Source organism: Numenius arquata, chromosome Z (assembly GCF_964106895.1).
Source record: "Numenius arquata chromosome Z, bNumArq3.hap1.1, whole genome shotgun sequence".
NCBI classification, from domain to species: Eukaryota; Metazoa; Chordata; class Aves; order Charadriiformes; family Scolopacidae; genus Numenius; species Numenius arquata.
In genome coordinates, this window is record NC_133616.1 from 56,084,853 (window position 1) to 56,105,979 (window position 21,127).

At 42.6% G+C, this 21,127-nt stretch overlaps 1 protein-coding gene across 1 annotated transcript in view; it reads left to right on the forward strand.

The window, feature by feature from the left end:
* The first annotated feature begins 16,593 nt into the window (after window positions 1–16,593).
* Window positions 16,594–21,127, forward strand: part of SLC12A2 (solute carrier family 12 member 2) — a 68,061-nt gene continuing 63,527 nt past the window's right edge. Inside the window, exon 1 of the mRNA XM_074166842.1 lies at window positions 16,594–17,187. Within this exon, the coding sequence (XP_074022943.1) occupies window positions 16,594–17,187 (594 nt within the window). The remainder of the gene's footprint in view (window positions 17,188–21,127) is intronic.

Genomic DNA, 21,127 nt, shown 5'->3' on the forward strand with positions numbered 1-21,127 from the left:
ATCAAAGTACAGCATTTCTTTTGTGAAAATAAGAAGATAACAAATGACTGAGACCCAATTAACTACATGGCTTATAACATTTTGGGCAAATCTACATGTGTACATATGTAATTTTCTAATACTGTACTGCCTAAATCAAAGTAACTGTCATAATTAATTTATATTTAACTAAAGAATCCCTACTTTCATGCATAATAAATAAATAACCATTTTTTTCAGTTTGTATTTCTATTGATATTTTAATGCCAAAGTGCTGATTTTTTAAAAATCTTACTTATTTACCCATAGTGCCTGTGAATTACTGGGATATGTTTTGGTTACTTATGTTAGTTATTGTTATGATGAACCTTTTCAGCTATTTCTGAAAAATCACTATTTTTAAGAAATGCTAGTCCATATTTAGAAAATAACTCTTAGGAAAATAAAGCTGGCAGAAAGATATTACCTTACTGACCTGCTAACCAGATTCAGAACAAGGCAAAAGGGTATCTACTACCAAAGCAGTATCCAAACCTGACAAGAATTTGAATAGAGGTTATAATATTTCACAAAGAAGGCAGGACTAAAGTAAACAGATTGGTAATAAATTTTGACCATGGATTTTGTGTTGTTTTAGCTTTGGTTTTTGGTTTTTGTTTTTGTTTTGTTTTGTTTTTTTAAATAATAAAAATTAGCCAAGGATTTCAGTGTTATTCAATTTTTATCAATTAGATTTTAAAAAGTAGCACAACATAAATTTAAGTTAGAACTGAAACAATTTCTCTACAAAACAATGGAAAAATTAGCCAGTGGAATCAATGTTTTATCTTGGTACTGTGTTTGTCCCAATATCTGCAGAGTGACTCCACTGATAAAAAATAGTTCTGAAATTTGACCTATGTCCAAGCCAGAATGCAGGTGAAGAAATCAAGAATGCCTTCAATTGTGTGTGTGAAACGTTTAATGTTCAGTATGACATTAGCCAGATTAAAAACATTAATTTTGGTACATCTGGATAGTACAGAAAGAGAGAGGCAACAGCTGCAAAAATTTAAAATGTATTACGTACTGTAACTTTTTGTCCTGGATTTCTAAACTTTCTGCTTTTGGCACTGACCTTTCCTTCCTGTGCATATTGGGTAAACAAAAAACAAAATTTGTACTGCAGAACTCTCAGTGAATCATATTCATATTTATAAGTCAGTTATCTGAAAGGAATCTTCATTCATCCACCAAAAGAATATTATTTATCAAAAGAGTAATTTTTTTCCAGAAATAGAAGGACTACATTATAACACAACAGTTTTAATGTAAGGCTGCTTTCTAATTTCATTGTCCTCAGTGGTAAATCACTACATTATATAATGTTTTAAAGTGACCCTGGTTTCTTTCAGAAAAGTCATCCCTTTTCTTTGGGAACAAATTGATATATTGGGTTTTTTTAATTGAAAAAAAAAATAATGAAATATCATCAGAAATGTGGTTGAAGAGAAGATGTGAATGCATGCAAAATGATTAGATTATGAAATCAAAGTTGCAGTTTTCACAGAGTACTGCTAAGTTTTCAGATAATCTTATTAGGGAAGGCCTTTCTAGTGTCTTCTATATATTTAATAATGCCTACAATTTATTACGAAGTTACCATGGTAATCTTTCATAAATTAGCAAGACCATTTATTTATATACAGTTGCCAAAAGCCTGAGATGACTACACTTCATCAATCTATTGACGGGGAATCAAGGAATGAGTGGTGTGACAAACCCTGCCTTCAAAATGCCACATTCAGCATTTACGTATTTGACTTGGTAAAACAAGAAAACACCTGCTTTCCTATTGGAACATGAAAAGTGGTACTTTAATGTTCTACTAAAATAGAAATAATTGGCAAATTAGGAAAGTAATGGTGGCATATATGTTCTAACAGAAGCAGGAATTTTGAAAAAAAAATTTTTTAGGGGGTCTAACATTATATTTCTGAAGTGTATATTCCCCTTCACACAAAAATACGCTGTGTGTTATTTCCTGCAATATCTGTAATTAGAATTGAAAATTTACCGAGAGTATCCCCAAAATAATTATAGAATATTTCCTTATGCTTAACACAAGAACAAGCTACAATGCCTATGGATGGAGAGTTGTGTTGCACATGACAGTATATGTTCATCTGAGGAGCAGGAGTTGTAGGGTCAAGTAAAAACCCCTGTATGAATCTCTAAAGAGGCTTTTATGCAGTTCACCGTCTGTGGTTCACAACTAGGCTCGGAAACATAAATGATAGAAACATAGATCCAGGGAAATTCAATATAAGTGTCATTACTCAATTCTGTTTCCAGTTTCTATTAAATACGTTTCCGTACAAAAAGAAGAGCAACTAAATAAATAACCTCAGTGAAAACATTTAAACATGTCCGGTGAGAGGTGAAATATTTCAAACCGGAACTCTAAATCTCCTCATTAGCTTCCTATTCTTTTTTTTTTTATTTAACCTTTTTTCCCGTGTACCAAACTGCAAAATAATGTTTAATGAGGGATTTCTTTTAGCAATCTACCTCTGTTTGACATGGCTCTTAAACAGACTGCTTGACCTTAGTGGACCTGGACAAGTTTAGTGCTGAATACGCTCTTCAGTGCCTTGCTGAATACCAAAGGAAATAAACATATACTTACATAATTTGCTAACTTGGGTGTCTAGCTATGTATATAATATAGCTGTTCAGTTGAATAGCTATATTATATATCCATTTATTTCAGTACAGTACAGATCACTAAGCAGTTTTTAAAATTCAGTGGTTTCAAGGAGTACTGAAAAATATAATCTGGGATCCGATACCTTTCAGCTTGCTAAAACCAAGCTGTATTATTGGACAAAGGCCAAGAAGAAAGACAGAAGCAAAACAAGACAAGACATATAAAGCAGAATATTAGCAATAGCTTTAGGAGAAACAATCAGATAGCGAGTCAAAATTTCACTTGTAAATGAACAAGACAGTGAAAGAATGGAGGCAAATTCTCTTCTAAGGTGTGTCCTTGCTATGGGAGGTACCTAGTCACACAAAGAACAGCCTTGTGAGGTTTGTCATTGTGGGGCTGGCCGGAAGGACAAAAGTAATGAAGAATCAGTTATCATTTCCATTAGAAACAAAACAAAAATATTATTTTAATAGATCCTACCATACAGGGAAGGAAGGAAAAACTACTGCTTTCTGACAGAGTAAAGAGATGGCAAGAAATTCTAAGCAATGCAAAAAGACAAATTTAGATATTTTTGCATGTTGACGTTCTAGTTGAGAAGGACAACCAGATCTCACAATTAGAGGATGTGCAGAGACAGCTGCAGGAAAGTATTTCTACTGCATTTCCTTCCAGCCCATTCTGAAAGATTAAGGAGTGCCTATGATATTAATTCCCCTTGACATAAATGGGTGATGACAATAGACTGCAATGTGTGGGGGTGATGCTTGCCATATGTTCTTTGACACAGTTGAAGCAGCTATTTTTGAAACTGGATAAAACAAATTTTACAATATGACATGTGGGATAGAAATGAGCTATAGTTACAGCAGAAGTTCTCCCTCTTGGTCTAAATGAACCGTTTACAGGATGTTTTGAAAATATGAATCGGTTAACCGATCAAAGCAGGAGGAAGTTGGTATCTGTTTTGCTGGAGTTTTAAGTACCTCTTACCAAGGGGGAAGAAAAACAAAAGAGTAGATTCTCTTTTGAACATTCCTACCAGAATTTGCGTCAGATTTTATGACACCAGTTTAGTTTTCCATAATTTATAACGGTACCTGATGATCACTTTTGCTACCAGCTGCCTCTGAATAGGCAAAAGCACTATATAAAGTGAGATAATGCAAACATCATCTAGAAACCCAGTCTCTAACAGTGACTAGTGCCAGGAGCAAGCATGACAAAATTCAGAACAGCAATTAATACACTGATTTGGGGAGAAATTATTTCTAATCCTGGATAGAGATCACTTATACTTTGACAGAAATTATTAAGATTTTTAAAAATTTTCTTCTGCCTAAAAACTGCTGATGTTTTCATTGGTCATTTCAATGTTCTTTCTTCCCAGCTATTTAAGTCTATGGCATCTCCATCAACAAATTAATGATGCTGTGTGTCATTACTTTTTAACTTAATTGATTCTCCCATCCTAGTAGAAAGGTAGATTGTAGCTCCCTGTTCTCTCCCTTCCGTTGCTTTCCAGCATTTTGCACACATCTACTAAGCTTCCTTCTATTTCACCTCCCTTTTTGACCTCCCTGACAGCCTTTTTAGTCTTATTTCCTCATTTCTAAGGACTTTTATTCCTCTAAAACTGGAAACCTTTGTCTATTGCTCGAGGTTTTTTTATGCAGACTAATCACAGAATCGCAGAATCTTCTTGGTTGGAGGGGACCTTTGAGATCATCAATCAGGTCTGTATGATTTCAAGTAGAGACGAGTGACCTATTGAATATTATTACAGCAATTCACTATGTTTTAATCCCTTTTTTAACTGCTGATGCACTATGAAAGGGGTTTTCATTAAGCTATGTTAACATAATTTAGATTTTTTTCTTTTAATCATTCATGTTTATTTAGAAGTAGCATGTACATGCTATCTTTTCCAGTGAATTTTCATCAACATTGAATTTCCTTGGCTCTCCCAGGGACCATTCATTTGGTCATTCTGAACTTATCCTAGGAAAAAAGTTCAAAAATATTTTTAAGGATAAGAAACAAAATGTTTGGATTCTGCCCTATATGAAGACATGGGATTTGATGTCATAATTTTCAGAGGTCAGTGATAAATTCTTTGAAAGGATGAAGGTGAGTCACTATCTAAGCATTTAAAGACTTCAAGAGTACATACAAAAATACCCCAAGAAAAAAAGAACACTTCACCACAATATTTAGCATTGTTCAGGAATACAATAAATTATACAGCAACTTATCCTGCCAACATATTCTAAAAAGCTACACAAAGGGCCTACAACTAATATCTGTAATGCAATCTGTAGCTCTAAAATAAGTTCCAAGACTGAAAGCAAGGGAAAAACAAGTGCATTACTACAAACCTGTTTTCAACTCCCACTACTTATAAGATTATAATGGATTTGATGAACTTTGGTGTTAGTAATTTCCCCAATGAATCTGTGGGTGGAACAAAAATGTGGAAATGAAAACTCAGAGGCGATTGTATGTTCAAAATATCCACCCGCACTCACAGTAGTTTTGATTCAAGCTGTCACCTTTCCATGCCTCAGTTTTCCCCATTTGTAAAATGGTTCAAGTCAGAATACGCTCTTTTACCGCTATTAAACTTCTTCTCCCACCTTAGTTCCCTTGTGTTCCCACATTAATTTCCTCTTCTGAAGATGAAAGGTATTAAAACTGCTTATGAGCAAGCTTACTTGATTCCCTCCCAATCGCTGCTCTCCTATGCGCCATCACTCCAAAGGCTGTACACATGCTGGGACACGAGTCCCCTCCGCAGCCATCCTCAGCGATGTGGTAAAGGTCTCTCTTCCTTGATCAGTCACCCACAATCTTATCCTTTGATGGCATCATGAAGTATAAGCATCGCAATTACATACCATACCTTCCCAAGTATTTGAATATGAACTAATGTTAAATGAGTAAGAGAAGATATTGGCGACATATGACAGAAGTAGCGTAATCTTCCTTTCCCATAACCTTAACTTCCTGAATATGTAAACTGTTTAAACTCATAAAACAACATGAAAAAATGTATAATGAGTGGATAAATAATATTTTATGCTGCTGGCAAATGGGTGATGTTTAGTTCGATCTATCAGAGGAGGGTATAAAGATTGCCGTTCAAACAATTAGACTTCTCCCTACAGTCTTAACTACTCAGTTTTAAGTGGTTATTTTACTCTGTTTTGTCAAATACCTTTATGGCACCAACCAGCAAGAGCCTGGAGCAAAATTCTGCTTAGATTCTACCCATCTTAAATAGCATCCTAGAATTAATTAGTATCCATCTTCCTGGCATAAATTCGGTAGTAGAAAGGAATGAAAAAATCTCGCATTGCAGGAACATGTAGCGCAAATGAATCTCTTTGGCAGTTCCTACTCAGGTTCTCATTGCTGTTAAAATGCATGTTAGAACTTCTGTTGATGGCTGGTAGATCTCAAATCTAACTCAATTTGACTTAACTTCTATAACATTGGCATACAAGACTTGGCAAGTTTAAGCTGCTGGAGTGCCACATATAAGGAGTCCACTGATTCCACATGAATATAATGCAAAGAAAATATCATTGTCAGGCAGTAACCATGAAAAACTCCTTAAGAAACACTCAAGTTAGTACTTAAGCTTTACAGGCAAATCATGACAGTTGGGAACACGAGAGGTAGTAACATCATTTGAACAGCCATGGTCAAAAAACAGAAAAATAAGTCTACACAAACCTGTCAGCATCACTTGGACTATAGAGGCTGTGAATGCAAAATGTCATCCTGTTGATTTATGGAATCACAGAATCACAGAATGATATGGAGTTGAAAGGGACTTCTGGAGATCATCTAGTCCAATCCCCCTGCCAAAGCAGGTCCTCCTAGAGCAGGTTGCACAGGAACACGTCCAGGTGGGTTTTGAATGTCTCCAGAGACGGAGACTCCACCACCTCTCTGGGCAGCCTGTTCCAGTGTTCTGCCACCGGCAAAATGAAGAAGTTCCTCTTCATGTTTAGATGGAACTTCTTATGTTCAAGTCTGTGCCCGTTACCTCTTTTCCTGTCACTGGGCACCACTGAAAAAAGACTGGCCCCATCCTCTTGAGGCCCACCCTTTAAGTATTGTTTACAAGTATAACCTTACTTTGGAAAACTAGGATTTTCTTGTTTACATGTTTTTGGCAAAACTGAGTTATAATCATCAGATGTATAACAGTTGAGCAATACTTAAATCCTGTATTTGACTAATTTTTGATCTAATAAAATAAAAATCAAATAATTTCAGACAAAGGGGCATTGCTGCCCAGGGCTGGGGGACACGTTGTGGGTGAAGGGGAAAAGCAGCTTGGAGTCCCATAGGATTTGTTATGGGATGTTTGGGAAGGAACCTAAGGTGGGAAAAGGTGGTTGAGGTGATCCAGGGAGCACCAGGAGTGGGAAAACGTGGGGCAAAGGAGCAAAAAGGGCCAGTGGCAGGTGAGTAGTTGGCTGGTGGGTACGCTGTCAGCCATGCCCCATGTCTGGCCAGCACAGCCTGTCCCAGCTGCTCATCAGAGTCCTTCACTCTGTCCTGGGTGATGGCTCTGTGTGTGTGCACGGGTGTGTGTGTGTGTGCACATCTGTGAGCACTCGAGTGCAACAGTCTGTCACAGCAGCTGGCGTGGGGCTGCAGCTTCAGCGGCTGTGTGTCCTGGTGCCAACAACTGGGGAGACTGGGACCCAGGGGCAGCTGCTGGTCAGGCTGGGGGTCTGAGCCGGCTGACAGAGGGACCCACCTTGTCCGCACGTGTGTGCGTGTTGTCACTTGTGGACCCCCATCCTGCTCTGCCGGAGAGGGGAGCAGGATGAGGCCCTCGGTGCTGCCTGTGTCCGTGTGAGTGTTATGTGTGTCTGTCTGATCCGTGTGTCCAGACACACGTACAGGTACATACATGGTGTATACGTGTGCTCTGTGTGCATCTGACTGCTGGGAATGTGTCTCCAGCCTTGCTGCTGGTTGGACACGCGGATGTGGAGCTGAGCAGCCTCCCCTCTCCCAGGATCTTGGATCCGGCAGGATATATTTGCTCACATACTTTGCTTCCTACACTTTTTTTTTAACTTCTGTCAATTCACCAACCTGTTGCTCAATAGTAACTACAAGCAGTGCCGGGATATTTCTTGGAAATGCTAGATGGTTTCCCATAGGAAAAACTCAGAAAAAGATATTCTTAAATAATATATTATAATAAGGCAGAAGAAAACTCGAGTTTTCCAAACACTGAATGAAGTAGCCAAGGTGAAAAGAGCAAAAGCGTGACTGCAGCATAAATGATTGGTAACTTCCAGTCAATTTTGATAATGAGGGTTTATAGAACATGAGAGAAAAAAAATTAAAAAAATAACTAATCGGCTGACTGTCATAATACAAGGAGAATTAAATGAAAAGCACTGAAAATTAATTGTATGAGTAGAATGTGGTTAGCTGGCTTGAGCTTCTGGAAACATAGACGTCTGTGCGCACTGGTGGGCTGCTGGCCAACCCACTTCCTTAGGCTTTATATAATGAATGTCTACTCCAAAGGACATCCAAATCAGAGGCTAACGAATGGGATGATACAGAAATCACTTAGATATACCTCTGAAGGGTCAAACAGGTCCTCAACCCTGTATTCTGGCTATCTCATCTCTATATACAGAGAACAATCTCCAGCAGTTTAATGTTTGAGACAACTTCTTGCACATAGTTCTAGAGAGCAAAGATATGAACTGAAGAAGGAATGACATCATGCAAAATGGACTTAGTTCATGCAGAGGTGTCAGGAAGGAAGTATCAGCACAGGTTCCTAGCTCGCAGAGAAATTAAATAGGAGGATCTCTGGTGAGAGAAACTGTGTGAGCTGTGTCCTGAGCTACTTGGCTGCAATCTGCATGTAAGCTTTAGAGTCAAAATTAGTACTCTCTGATCTGGACTGAACAGTTACTGAGCACTGAAGAAATTCTTAACTGTGAGGGTGGTGAAGCACTAGAACAGGTTGCCCAGAGAAGTTGTGGATGCTCGATCCCTGGAAGTGTTCAAGACCAGGCTGGATGGGGTTTTGAGCAACCTGGTCTAGTGGGAGGTGTCCCTGCCCATGGCAGGGGGGTTGGAACAAGGCAATCTTTAAGGTCCCTTCCAACTCTAACCATTCTTTGGTTTGGTCTGTTCACTTTAACAATCCAACAGCATGTCAGTGCTACTCTGCAGCTTTGTCTACTATAAAATTCCTTAGAGACTAAGACATGTAAAAATGACTAAAACTAGAAACATTAAAAATAAAAATTCAGGAAGAGAATCATTTTGCTTTGAAGATACATTGGACCACAAAAAAGGCCATTTGTTTGTTCACTTATTTATTTACATTTCCAGACTTGTTGCCAGATGTACATCTATTTTCTCAAGATATTCTTGACGAACCACCTATAACCATAGCAGCTTAAGGTAACAAACTTCGTCTCCCTTTGAACAATTTCTTCTTCCTAACACATATACATACAGACTGCAATTTTCAAATACTGGGCAAAAAAAGGAATGAGTCAGACATCAAATGCTCTGGATGATACGTGATAATTAAAGCCCATAATTATAAGGTCTTCATATTTAATCTCACTTTGTCACATGCAGACATTGGCAATGGTTTCTAGAGCCTGTGGGGCTTTGCTGGTCTCGACTGGACTGATAGGAGCGCAGGATGAAAGGCAGTCTCTTGCCATGCTAAGACAACCAGAACTTTAAAGATAAACCAGCACCCTAAAACTAGACATGGAAACTCACAAACTCAGGGCAATCAGCAGGTGCGCAATGTCCTTCCTCCAGCTACCAAAAAAACACAGCATCTTGCAAAAATTTCCATTTCTGGATGGACATGAGATATACCCTCCACCTCACTCACTCATAAGTAAATGTATTGCTAATAGAGTATTAAAAATTGAAGTCCTTTGAAGAAGCTATCCAAAGCCTATCTTGCATGTCAGTTTTCAAACTGAGAATGTTAGAAATACTCAGAAATAACTGGAGTCATGGAGGTACTCTTGTTACCACCAGGTCAGTAAAAACAAGGTAGTGTTGTGTTAGGGCAGTGGAATGTTGAAGAAACACACAGATACATCAAAAAGCATGGTTGGAACAAGAAAGGCCCCTGAAACAGATTTTTCCACCACTGCATCCAGCTGCCAGCAAACGGGTTTCATTTCTGAGTGTCTTAATCACAGGATTTATCTGGCAGCCTTTCAGAAGTGTTGCAGCAATTACCTTTTTTTTCTTGTAAGCTAGGATTAGTATAATACAAATACAGGTAAGATGCCACATGACAATACAGTGTTTGTTAGGACTTCATCCAGATTTCTGGGAAAAGAAAGACAGTATTACTTAAACCCTGATTTGGATGAACACCTGTAATAATTATAAACGACACAATAAACAGCACAGTAGTAGTATACAAATATTAGCTGTGCCTCTACTTGTTATGGAACAGGAAGGAAAAAAGAAGGAAGGAAAGAATACAAAAGAAGAAACAAAGTGAGGAAAAGAGGGAAAGAAGAATCAGGCCATGTCCTGACTGGGAAAATGCGACATGGAATCATGATGCAGAAACAACACTTTTAGATGCTAACAACAACTGCAGCAAGGAGTAACTATGTAGGTGGTATACAAGAGGGGAAATAACCCTCATTATGGGTTATTTCACACAACAGCGCACACACAGGACCTGTTCCAAAATTTTAGCACTGAAGAACTGCATTGCAACAGTTACAATAGCTTGCCCTGCAGAAATAAAAAGCATGCAAACCCCTCAAATTCACCAAATCTATGCTTAACAACAAAAAATTACAAAACAAGGAAGCTGGTCAAAGACAAAGCTGGAGAGGAGACCAAAAAGAGTTAGGTTCTTACAGGTGCTGCTTGCTGAAAAATATAATTTTGGAGAGACAGAGCAAATCAAGAATGAATTGAGAAAGGTTCAGAGGAAGGTGGCACAACAAGACAGCAGCAATAAGGCAAGTTACTAGCAGAAATAAATAATCCTTTGAAAAGGTGAAGTTGTGTCCAAATATATTAAACCAAAAACAAAACAGATCATAAGCATGAGACGACTGCCCGAACAGAATATGAAGAAAAAAATATATTTAAAAATGAGTAAGAAATCATCCCTTACATGTATCTGGAACAGCAAGCCTATCAACAGTTCAAGGCCAATGGACAATGATGATATAAAAAGAGCACTCGGAGAAGATAAGGCCCTATCAGGCAGGCAGAATGAGTTCTTGTCATCTGTCTGCACGGTGGAAGAGGCAGGAGATGTTCCTCTGCTGGAGACCTTCTTTGCAAAGCATGAATAGGAGGGATCTGCCTGAACAGTAACAAGGCAACAGGTCCAAATGGCACTCATCCCTAAGCTCTTAGAGGAACACGAGGATGAAACTGCTGAATTATTAACTCTGATGCACAGCATCGTAAAAGCAGCTTTGTGCCTGAGGATATGAACTTTGGAAATGAGATACCTGTTTTTAATGATTCGAGGGGAGATCTGTGGATCTACAGGCTTGTTAAGTCTGATGCCCGTTATCAGACAAATCATGAGAAACTATAACAAAGCACAGAAACAGTGGACACATGGACAAATACAATTTTTGGAGTGTTAGCACAGCTCTTGCACACTGGGAGTATACCAGAGTTTTCTGAAGACATTCACAGGCAAGTAGATAAGATTTGGCTGAAACTATTTACATGGTTTTCTGAAATACTTTTGACAAGATCTCTCGTCAAAGGCTTTTAAGGAAACTAAAGATCAATGAAGTAAGACGGAAGGTCCATGTTTTGATAAATAGCTGGTTTGAACACAGGAAAGAGAAGAGTTCTAAGTGTTCTTCACACACTAAAAGGAGATCCACAGTACACTCATGAGCTGAACACTGTGTGCGCATCTCAAAAAGGATCTGGTAGAACCAGAGGAGCAAGGATATGTGGTGTCCACAGGAGCAAGGACTTGACTAGCATTCTTCTACTTGGAAAAATGGCAAATGGAAGAGAGATCTGGTCAAGGTATAAATGTCCATGATAATCATAATGTCATACAGTGGCTGCATTTTCTAGTGTTTCATATTGGATATCAAATGAGCACTATGGAGTGAATGATGAAACTGGCAAACGGCAAATCCAAAGTAGAAAAAGGAGGCAGTTACTCACACCATGTCTACATGGGGAAGTCCCTGCCATGGGACACTGGGGAAACCAGACAAGTTCATGGAAGAGAAAGCCCCTCTGGCTTGCTTAGCCATGCAAGGGGTTGGAGGCTGGGAAAGTACCTGTAAGACCTGTGCTTGCCCTGTTCTTAGGCAGTCTTGCCTTGGTGGCCACTGCTGCAGGCTGGGTACTGGATTAAACGAAAGCTTTGGCTGAACCAGGACAGCTGTTTTGTTCTGATCATCTTATGTGGAGTTTCATACAGGTGTTAAATTCATTTTACCAATGCTGACAGCCACTCTCTCAGACCCTTCTGATGCCCTCCTGTGCCAAAAGGATACGTCTGGTGACGAAAGATACCACAGATAAGGGTAATCAAGCCAACTGCATCTGATATTTTCTCCAGTAAGTTTATGTATTACACATGTGTAAATAAATATTATTCACATGTTTTGAAGTTTTTAAACTACCAAAACCAAATTTACAATTTTCAGTAGTGCTTTTGCATCTTTTACAGGACACTGAAACCCTCCACAGCTCCTTCCTCTACACTTTGTAAAGAAAAAAAAAAAAAAGTTAACATTCTGTGGTAAACAATTTTAGCTAGAATTAATGTATTGCATACTTTTATTAGGTTTTTGTTTTGTTCACCAATGACAGCCAGACTCTACTGTGTTAATGTTTTAAGTAGTAGTATCTCAGAAAACATTTAATTAAAAGCTCAAAGTTAATTTTTTTATTTTTATTTTTTCTTCAAAGTGTATTTTTCAGTATCAATGTCATTTTACTTGGCAGTTAACGGGAGTTTGTGTGCCTCTTACTCTCCTTGACTGTTAAAGATTCTCTCACTCTTCTCACAGGCCATGTGAAGTCCCATGATCTTTATGAAGACTTGGTCCATTTTTCTCTTGCTCTTGTCACTTTCCCATACAGTGCTTAATTTCCTTGATGCTTTTGGTTCTGAGGCCTCCATGTTTCTCATCTATCTTCTTATTCTTGGGTCCTCTATTTCCTTGCCTTTCACAGGGACTGTGGTAGCAGCCTCAGTTCTTTGCTTTCTTCAATGCCAGTATTTAGCATTATCTCACATTACGTTAGATGGATGCACCTCACAAAGTTCATTTGCTATGAATGCTACACCTTGTCTTCTTCTTTCATGTCCGTATGGTTTTCCCTTGTATGGAATCCTGTGTCCTACTATCTTTCCACTAGGATGACAGACTCTTCTCTCTTACAGCTTTTCTGTGCCCCATTTTCTTTCCATTAGCATACTCTTCCCACCCAGTTCCCTCTTCCTTCTTCTAAGAAGGAACCTCTTCTTGAAGTCTGAAGTGCAAGGTCTCCATCTGCCACCTCAGTATGAGCGAGGCCAACCTGATCACTGATCCTGGGAACGCAGAACTTCACGACAGGTTAAATGTTTGAGCATGGCACTGCAGTAATATAAACAAAGACAAAAGAGGAACTGACATCAGGCAGGCAGGCTCTGGGCCCTGCAGATGTAGCCAATACCTATCAAGCTGTACATATAGAATGCTGTTCAATTGAAAACAGCTAAACATCATAGTACAATCCCATCATCACCAACTGTATGATGAATATGGGATTTCACACGCTGCTTCCCTCCTCCTTCCTGTTGCTTATTTATACAGGGAATAGTCAGAAATAACCATTTCCAAATCTGAATTGCCTCCAAACACCTTACTCTATGACATTCTGTGCAGGTGTTGGTCATGCAGTGTTTATGTTTGTTTATGCAAAATGTACGGTGGAGGATTTTCTTTGCACATGATCTGCAGTTCTAGTGCTGTTTGCTTTCAATTCTGAACCAAAATCCTTTATTCTGACTTGTTCTCTTTATCATCCACTGGTTCTGAAGTCCTTACTCCCCGACACAAGTAAAAATTTCATTGTGGTTTAATCTTTTGTTTTCCAGTCTACTCACAGATTTTTGTTTAGTCTTTACACTCTGAAAATTTGCTGAATCCTGTCTTTTTTAATTTGTTACTCTTAAGAGTTTTGGAGTCCATAAAGGAATTCCTCAAACAATTTTAAAATGTATGATTTTTGTTCTTCTTCTAGAACAGTGTTTGAACACGATCAGCATACCCACCTTTTCAATCTATTAAAGTGTCCTCAGCTTTTTTACACATGTACACATCCCTTAAAATAGAAATACTTCTTCCTCTAAGTAACTGTTAAGAAAAAGCAAGCTTTGTTTTATAACTCCAGTCTTTTCTGTTGGATTATATCACCACGTTTGTTAAATTAAGTGAAACAGTAGAGATGTGGTGAGCTAGAGAACGGATGTTGGCACTCAGAGTTTGCTAGACAGAGGGCAAAAATACACAAAAGTGTACATGATTAGGAAAAGATGTGGAACCAACAAGTACCAACCAAAATGTTTTTGAAATAAAGAGGTGTCATCGCTTGAGAGGACTAACTTCAGTGAATGTTTAGTTGATGGTATTTAGCAACTAAGGAAGATAAAACTGGTTTTGGCAACTGTTGCCCAGCTCTCCTGCTATTCTGTGAGCTACCCTTTACCTTCAAGGGTAAAGACAATAAAAATACATGATGGAAAATTATTGGTGGATCCCTTTCCAAGTTCTTACTACGGAAGTAGAAGGATTTTACTTACATCTGAGGTTTCTTTTTCACAGCCTCAGAGCTAACCTCTCATGCTTTAATGGATTATCCAGACACCTATGTTCCACTAAGACAGGGGAGGCAGAACGATTGCATTTTTTAAATTAAAGGGCTGCTGGAGCACATCCAAAGAGGAGCAATGAAGCTGGTGAAGGGTCTAGAGCACAAGCCTTATGAGGAGCGGCTGAGGGAGCTGGGGTTGTTCAGCCCAGAGAAAAGGAGGCTTTAAGGGGAGACCTTATCTCTCTATACAACTACCTGAAAGGAGGTTGTAGGGAGGTGGGGGTCGGTTGCTTCCCCCATGTCACAGTCGATAGGGCAAGAGGAAATGGACTCAAGTTGTGCCAGAGGAGGTTTAGGATGAATATGATGAAAAATTTCTTCACAGAAAGGGTTATTAAAGCATTAAAACAGGCTGCCCATAAAAGCGGTTGAGTCACCATCCCTGGAGGTGTTTAAAAGACATGTAGATGTGGAGCTTAGGGACATGGTTTAGTGGTGGACTTGGCAGTGCTAGGCTAACGGTCGGACTTGTTGATCTTAGGGGTTCCATCTAACCCAGATGACTCTATGATTTGAGGATTCTATATATATGTTTTGCAAAAAGAATCCAATCTAAGAGAATAGGGGTGAAGTGTTGCAATACGGGACACAAAAAAAGATTTATTGCTGACATCAGATCTACTATGCAAGGAGAAAATTATTTTTACAGCACACTCGGAGGCTGGCAGGTGAACGCTGCACTCACACAACCACCCCACTTTTGCGCTCCTCGTTTAATTCCTCCTTCAAGGTACCCGCGGGCAAATATTCCTCAGCATCCCGGGCATTTATCGGTCCACGCTTACACTCAGGCACACAACTCATTTGGGCACTTACTCGTCCAAGCCGTACATCCGCACCCTTTACACCCGGACAACGTTACGGAGCGCAACTAGGTGGCGTGCGGCAAAGACCAATATGGGGCGGCTCAAAGCGGGGTCGGGGGTTTTGCACGGCTGTGAGCCGGCGGCCGCTGAGCTGCCCGGGCCTCGCAGCCCCGCGGCCGCCTGGCCTCCCGCCCGCCGCCTTCGAAGGGCTTCGGGCAGCGGCCGGGGACGAGGAGGAGATCTGGCAGCCGCCTCGGCTGCCATGTGCGGCGGGGCCTCTCCTCCTGCCGCCCGGCCGGGGGCTGCTGGGCTCCCGCCGCGGCTGTCTCTGTGAGAGGGGGAGTGGCAGCCGGCGCGGCCCGCGCATCCCCCGCCGCCGGCGCTCCTCTCGCGAGATGTGGCGGCGGCCGGCGGGCTGAATCGCTTCGCCAGGCGGGCGAAGGCCGCGGTGCCGCTGCTTCGCCCTCCTCCCACCCCGTCCCTTCCCGGGCCGCCGCGGGGCCGATGCGGCGGCGGCCATAGTTTGGGGCAGGAGGAGCCGCCGCCCTCCCCGCTCCCGCCGCCGCAGCAGCCGGGAGCGGGCGGAGTCTGGGGAAGCAGGCGGCGCCGACGGCCCCCAGCATCTCGCCTCCGCCCGAGCTGGGGAGGGAGCGGGTGCGGCGAGGCGGCGCTGTCCGGTTCGCGCCCGAGTTCTTGCCTCCGCCGAGCGGGGATCAGGTGGAGCGGCCGGAGGGCGGGGGCGGGCAGCCGGAGGGTACCGGAGGGCGGGGGGGCCGTTTCCTTGCCGGCTCCGGCGCGCCCGCGCCGGCTGCGGCGCCGCTCCCTCCCGCTTGCCGCCGCGGGGTGGGCTCGCCCGGTGCGGGCGCTCCTCCCCGGGCGGCGCTGTCAGAGGGGCGGGCGGCGCCTGGGCGTAGCGGGGAAGGCGGAGAAGCGGGAGAGCGGCCGGTGCGGGGCGGGAGGGCGGCGGCGGGGCCGGGCGCCGCTGAGGGGGCGCGGGGCGGGTGGTGGGGGGGGGCGGCGGCGGTATCATCACCACCACTTAGCGCTGCGGCTGGGCGGGGCCGGGCGCGCGCGGCGGCTGGCGTCGACTGCCGCGCGCCGCAGCCCCAGGCGCTGGTTGGCGGCTTAAAGCGGCGGAGGCGCTGCCGCGAGGGGCGCTCAGAGCAGCCGGCGCCGCGCGCAGTGCAGGAGCGGACAGGCATGGAGGGCAAGCAGCAGCAGCCGCAGCGGGAGGAGCTGCCTCCACCCGGCCTCGCTGCCCCGGCGGCCGTGGGCTCGGAGCTGCGCCCGGAGGAAGAGGAGGGAAAGGATGCGGCGGGCGGCGGTGCGCTGGGCAGACCGCTGGGTCCCACGCCCAGCCAGAGCCGCTTCCAGGTGGACCTGGTGGCCGAGGGCGCCAGCCGGCCGCCCGAGGAATCCCGCAAGGCGAGCGGGGGCGGCGGCGGCGCGGCGGGGAAGGGTAGTGAGGAAGCCAAGGGCAGGTTTCGGGTGAACTTCGTGGACCCGTCGGCCGGCGACGAGAGCCCCGGCGAGCCGGGGGGCGGCAGCTCGGAGGGCGGCAATGTCAGCTTCCAGAACGGCGGCGACACGGTGCTGAGCGAGGGCAGCCTCCACTCCGGCGGGCACCACCACTACTACTATGACACCCACACCAACACCTACTACCTGCGCACCTTCGGCCACAACACCATGGACGCCGTGCCCCGCATCGACCACTACCGCCACACGGCCGCCGACCTGGGCGAGAAGCTCATCCGGCCCAGCCTGGCCGAGCTGCACGATGAGCTGGACAAGGTGAGCGGCCGCCGCGGACTCCCCCGCCCCCGCCATCTCCCCGGCCATCCCCTGGCCGCCCCCCGCGCCGGGCGGGGCAGCGGCCCCGGTCCCGCCGCTTGCCCCCGCGGGAGGTGCTCGGTGCCCGCCGGCTGTGGTGGGAGGAAAAAGCCAAAAGCCGGCTGAGCCTCGAGGAGGCGCAAACAAGCGCGAATGCACCGGGTCGCTTGCGTCTTTCTCCCTTTTTTTTTTTTTTTTAGTTATTTTTTTCATTTTCATGACGCAGTGGGAGGGGGGGGGGTTCGCCGCCGTCTTCCCCTCTCTCCCTCCCCCATTTTTGCGAGAAGCTCCCCGTAGTGAGAGGCAGTTACAGCTGTAGGTCTGCGGGGCAAATAGGTTTTCCACAACCGAGGGAGGATCTGATACAGGCGCAGCGGTTTTCCGCTGCTGGTCCCTATCGCCTTCAACAGATACGGAATTTGGGGTCTGCCGGAGGTGTTAGCCTGGGAAGGGGAATGAAAACGTTTGGAAGAGATGCTAAAAAAAAAAAAAAAAAAAAAAAGAAAAAAAAATTAATCAAGAAGGATGCGCTCGCTTGCAGTAGTGACAAGAGGTTTGTCTCCTAACCAGCTGAAAACGCATGCTTGTCCCTGCGCAGCCAGTGCCGAACCAAGCCGCCTCCTGGCGTGATGCTGAGGGCTGCACAGATACAGCCCAGGCTCCTTCTCCTTAAGGAGCCTTTTCAGTCGTGCTGGGTAGCCCTGCGTGTGAGGGCGTTGTGATCAAGGCTTCAGAAATTCTTGAAGCTGTGTGCGTGTCAAGCTCTTTCTATTTTGGACTAGTCAGTATGTTATTGGAGACGAGTTACAGTGGAAGCTTATTTGCATTGCAGGCTGTCTTTGTTAAAAGGCAAGCTTTAGCTGAACCTGTTATTAATTTGATGTATTTTTTTAGATCATGATTGAACTATCATGACTAAACTAAGGCCAGATCAAACTATTGCAATGCTTTTTTCTTGCAGTCTGAAAATTGCCTCTTGGACTTCTTAGACCACAGCCAAATACCATGTTCTAGTGGTTTTTTCTGTTGGCTTTAGGGAAATAAGGGAACACTTGTGCCACATCCTAATGAAGGGAAAAATACTCTGTTTCTAGGACTCTTTTCACCCTACCTTTTACTCCTTATAGGTGGAGTTCCATGAGAAAATACATGTTCTTTGGAGACTGTCCATTATTAGGCAGCTCAGTGCATCTGCACTGATCTGTGGGGGTTTCGAGGAGGGTATGGTGATAATCTTTAAGTGTGCTTTTTGAAACTGACTCTCCATCTGTTCTGGTAGAAATAATTGTTTGGTGTGCTAGAGAGGTACTTCCTTGCAGCATTTGAGGTTAGATATCAAAATAATTACTAACTGTAACAGCAAATTACTCTAGCCTTTCAGGTCCCCTCCTGATGGAGTTAAATGACGTTCTGTAGTCTGATTCTAAGTTAGTATGGAATGGAAGCTGGCAATTACTGTCTTGTGCATGGAGTTAGTTATGCTAAAAATAAACCATGTAACATATGTGAAAACACTGATTTTTTTTTTTTTTATTTTATTTTTTTTATTCTGCCTCCTGTTCCATGGTGAGTTGATCAGGTTCTTAGGTTGTTAGATACTCTGCTCCGTAAGCAGAACATCACTTGAATTTCTAAGCTTGGCAGATAGGTTTTTGTTGTGTTTATATTGCAGCAGTCAAGAAAGCTCTTTATGACACCATTAAGACATTTCAGCATGGAATCTGCCTTATTCTGGAACTATGGTTTCTGCAAGTGTAATTTCTTCATATTTCATTACAAAGCATGGCAAGCAATTTTCTTGGTAGGTTGTGGCATAGAGGAGCTGTAGACAACCTAATTACAGGATCATTATCAGAACAGTTTCATTGTGGGCATTAATTAACTCAAATTATTCATTTCTCAAATGTCACAGATTTGTTCTGCAGCATGGATACATGTCCATGTGAAAATGTTTTCTTTTTACAGTGATGTCCTGTTTGCTCTGCCCCTACCCCCACCCCTCTCCCCCCCAAAAAAAAAAGGGAGGTGGGGTAGAATATGCTGTTAAAATTACATTTAGTATTATACCTCAGTATTAATTTTAAAAACTGCTATGGTGCAAACTTCACAAGTTAAGTTGAAGTTCTATGTAGGACCCCAGCTGTTTCATTTCCAAAGCAATTAATGTGTTAGCAAGCATTTAGGCTTATATGAAGAGGGGAAACAATTATTTTCACTTCAGACTTAGGAAAACAGTTTGCAAAATAAAGTTTAGAACACAAAAGCTTTTAATAAGGATGTGTTATGCATCCTAATAGCATTGAATACCTACATTTTTCTCAGTCTTTAGAGTGTAAAATATACCATATCTATGCTTATGTACTTGATTTTATGGCCGCAGAGCGCTGATAACTTTTTAAATCATGGTGGCGCTGTACTTTTTATATGAATGATGTTCACAAAGCTGTTGTGCTTTTTTCGCTGTGTTTCAGGGGGCTTATTGACTCCATTCCCAAAGTGACTTCAGTTCCTGCTGACAAACAGTAATGGTCTGTAGTGTTGAATGATGCTATGCATTAAAGAAGATATTTCACTGACTTCGAAGAACTTGAAAAATTAAGCTTGCTCCTTAGCTGTGGTTTTTGTACTAACTTGCATAGCATGTATGTCAAAGGCTTAGCAGGGCAGCTGGTATAAACACCCTAGTACCATTACATAAAATCTGCACTATGTAAGGACCTGTTGTTATGCCCCTGCTTCTTGACCCTGTGCGTCAACGTTTGCAGTTATTCTGTGTTACAACTGATCCAAAAATGTCACCAGCATTGTGGTTCACTGCTTTGAATTTAGTAATTTCATCTTGCAGTTAAAGTTTGTTATTCTTTTTCTCCTTTTAAAAGAAAAAGTAGAAAAGAAAGGGGTTGTTCTTGAAACTGGTTGTGGAAACACGGCTAGGTGATGTTGCAGTACCCTGAAGTGGGTGAATTGCAGACCACTGATCTTGGTCTATCATGTTAAATTTCAAGTGAGGGGTCTTCATGTAGCATTGGGTGCAGATAGCCAAGGTGATCAGCTTTGTCTGACCCAATTGGTATGTGTTAATCTTACTCTGTTTTAGAGAGATGTTAGAGGGAATTCAGTGGTGCTGTTGGAGTTGGTAATCTCATAAATAAGGTGATGCTTTGCAGGAGCATTGGTCTCCAGAGATGTAGAGGTGAGAAGATGATTATTAACAGAGCAGTGGGAGGGAAACGGCATACCATGGTATGTTAGTTTTTGTCGCAGTTGCAGCGGTGTCCCCTGCCCTCTTGAGGAGATCTGCCTTCAGACAGTAGGAAGATTAAAAGTGTCCTAGCTTTTCTTTTTCTTTTTTTTTGTCTCATAGTTTAGGAATATCTGTTTTGCCTAGGTCAGCTACATCTGTAAGTAAAGCTATAGCCTGTGGAAGACATTCCATCTGCCTTTATGGCTTCCTCGATGTAAAAATTACCATGCCGTTATGACTCGTTATGATACTTACCTTGACCTTATGACTCTGAAAGGTGAATACTTTTAAAGTATTCAGAATTGGACTGTATTTTAGTAATCCACTACAATGCATTAATTTATAGTTTTTCTGTATAGTACTACTTATTCTTAGAAAAAAATATAATTCGCAGTATGCAAGCGATTCTGATTTGGTATGACTTCTGTGCTGCCAGTTACAGCTGCGGTAAATAGATGTTACGTGAACCAAGCCCTCTACTGGTAGCTTTGTTCTGTTTGTTAAATACTGAGAGAGTACTGCTTGGTTCCCTTGACAGGCTAGACCGTAGTGATCTCAGAGGAAGATCTTTGCACTACATCCCCCCCCCGGCCAGCACAAATTAGAAAACAAAACAAAAAGCGCATTTAAAAACACAACTGTGCTTTGCTTTCTCCC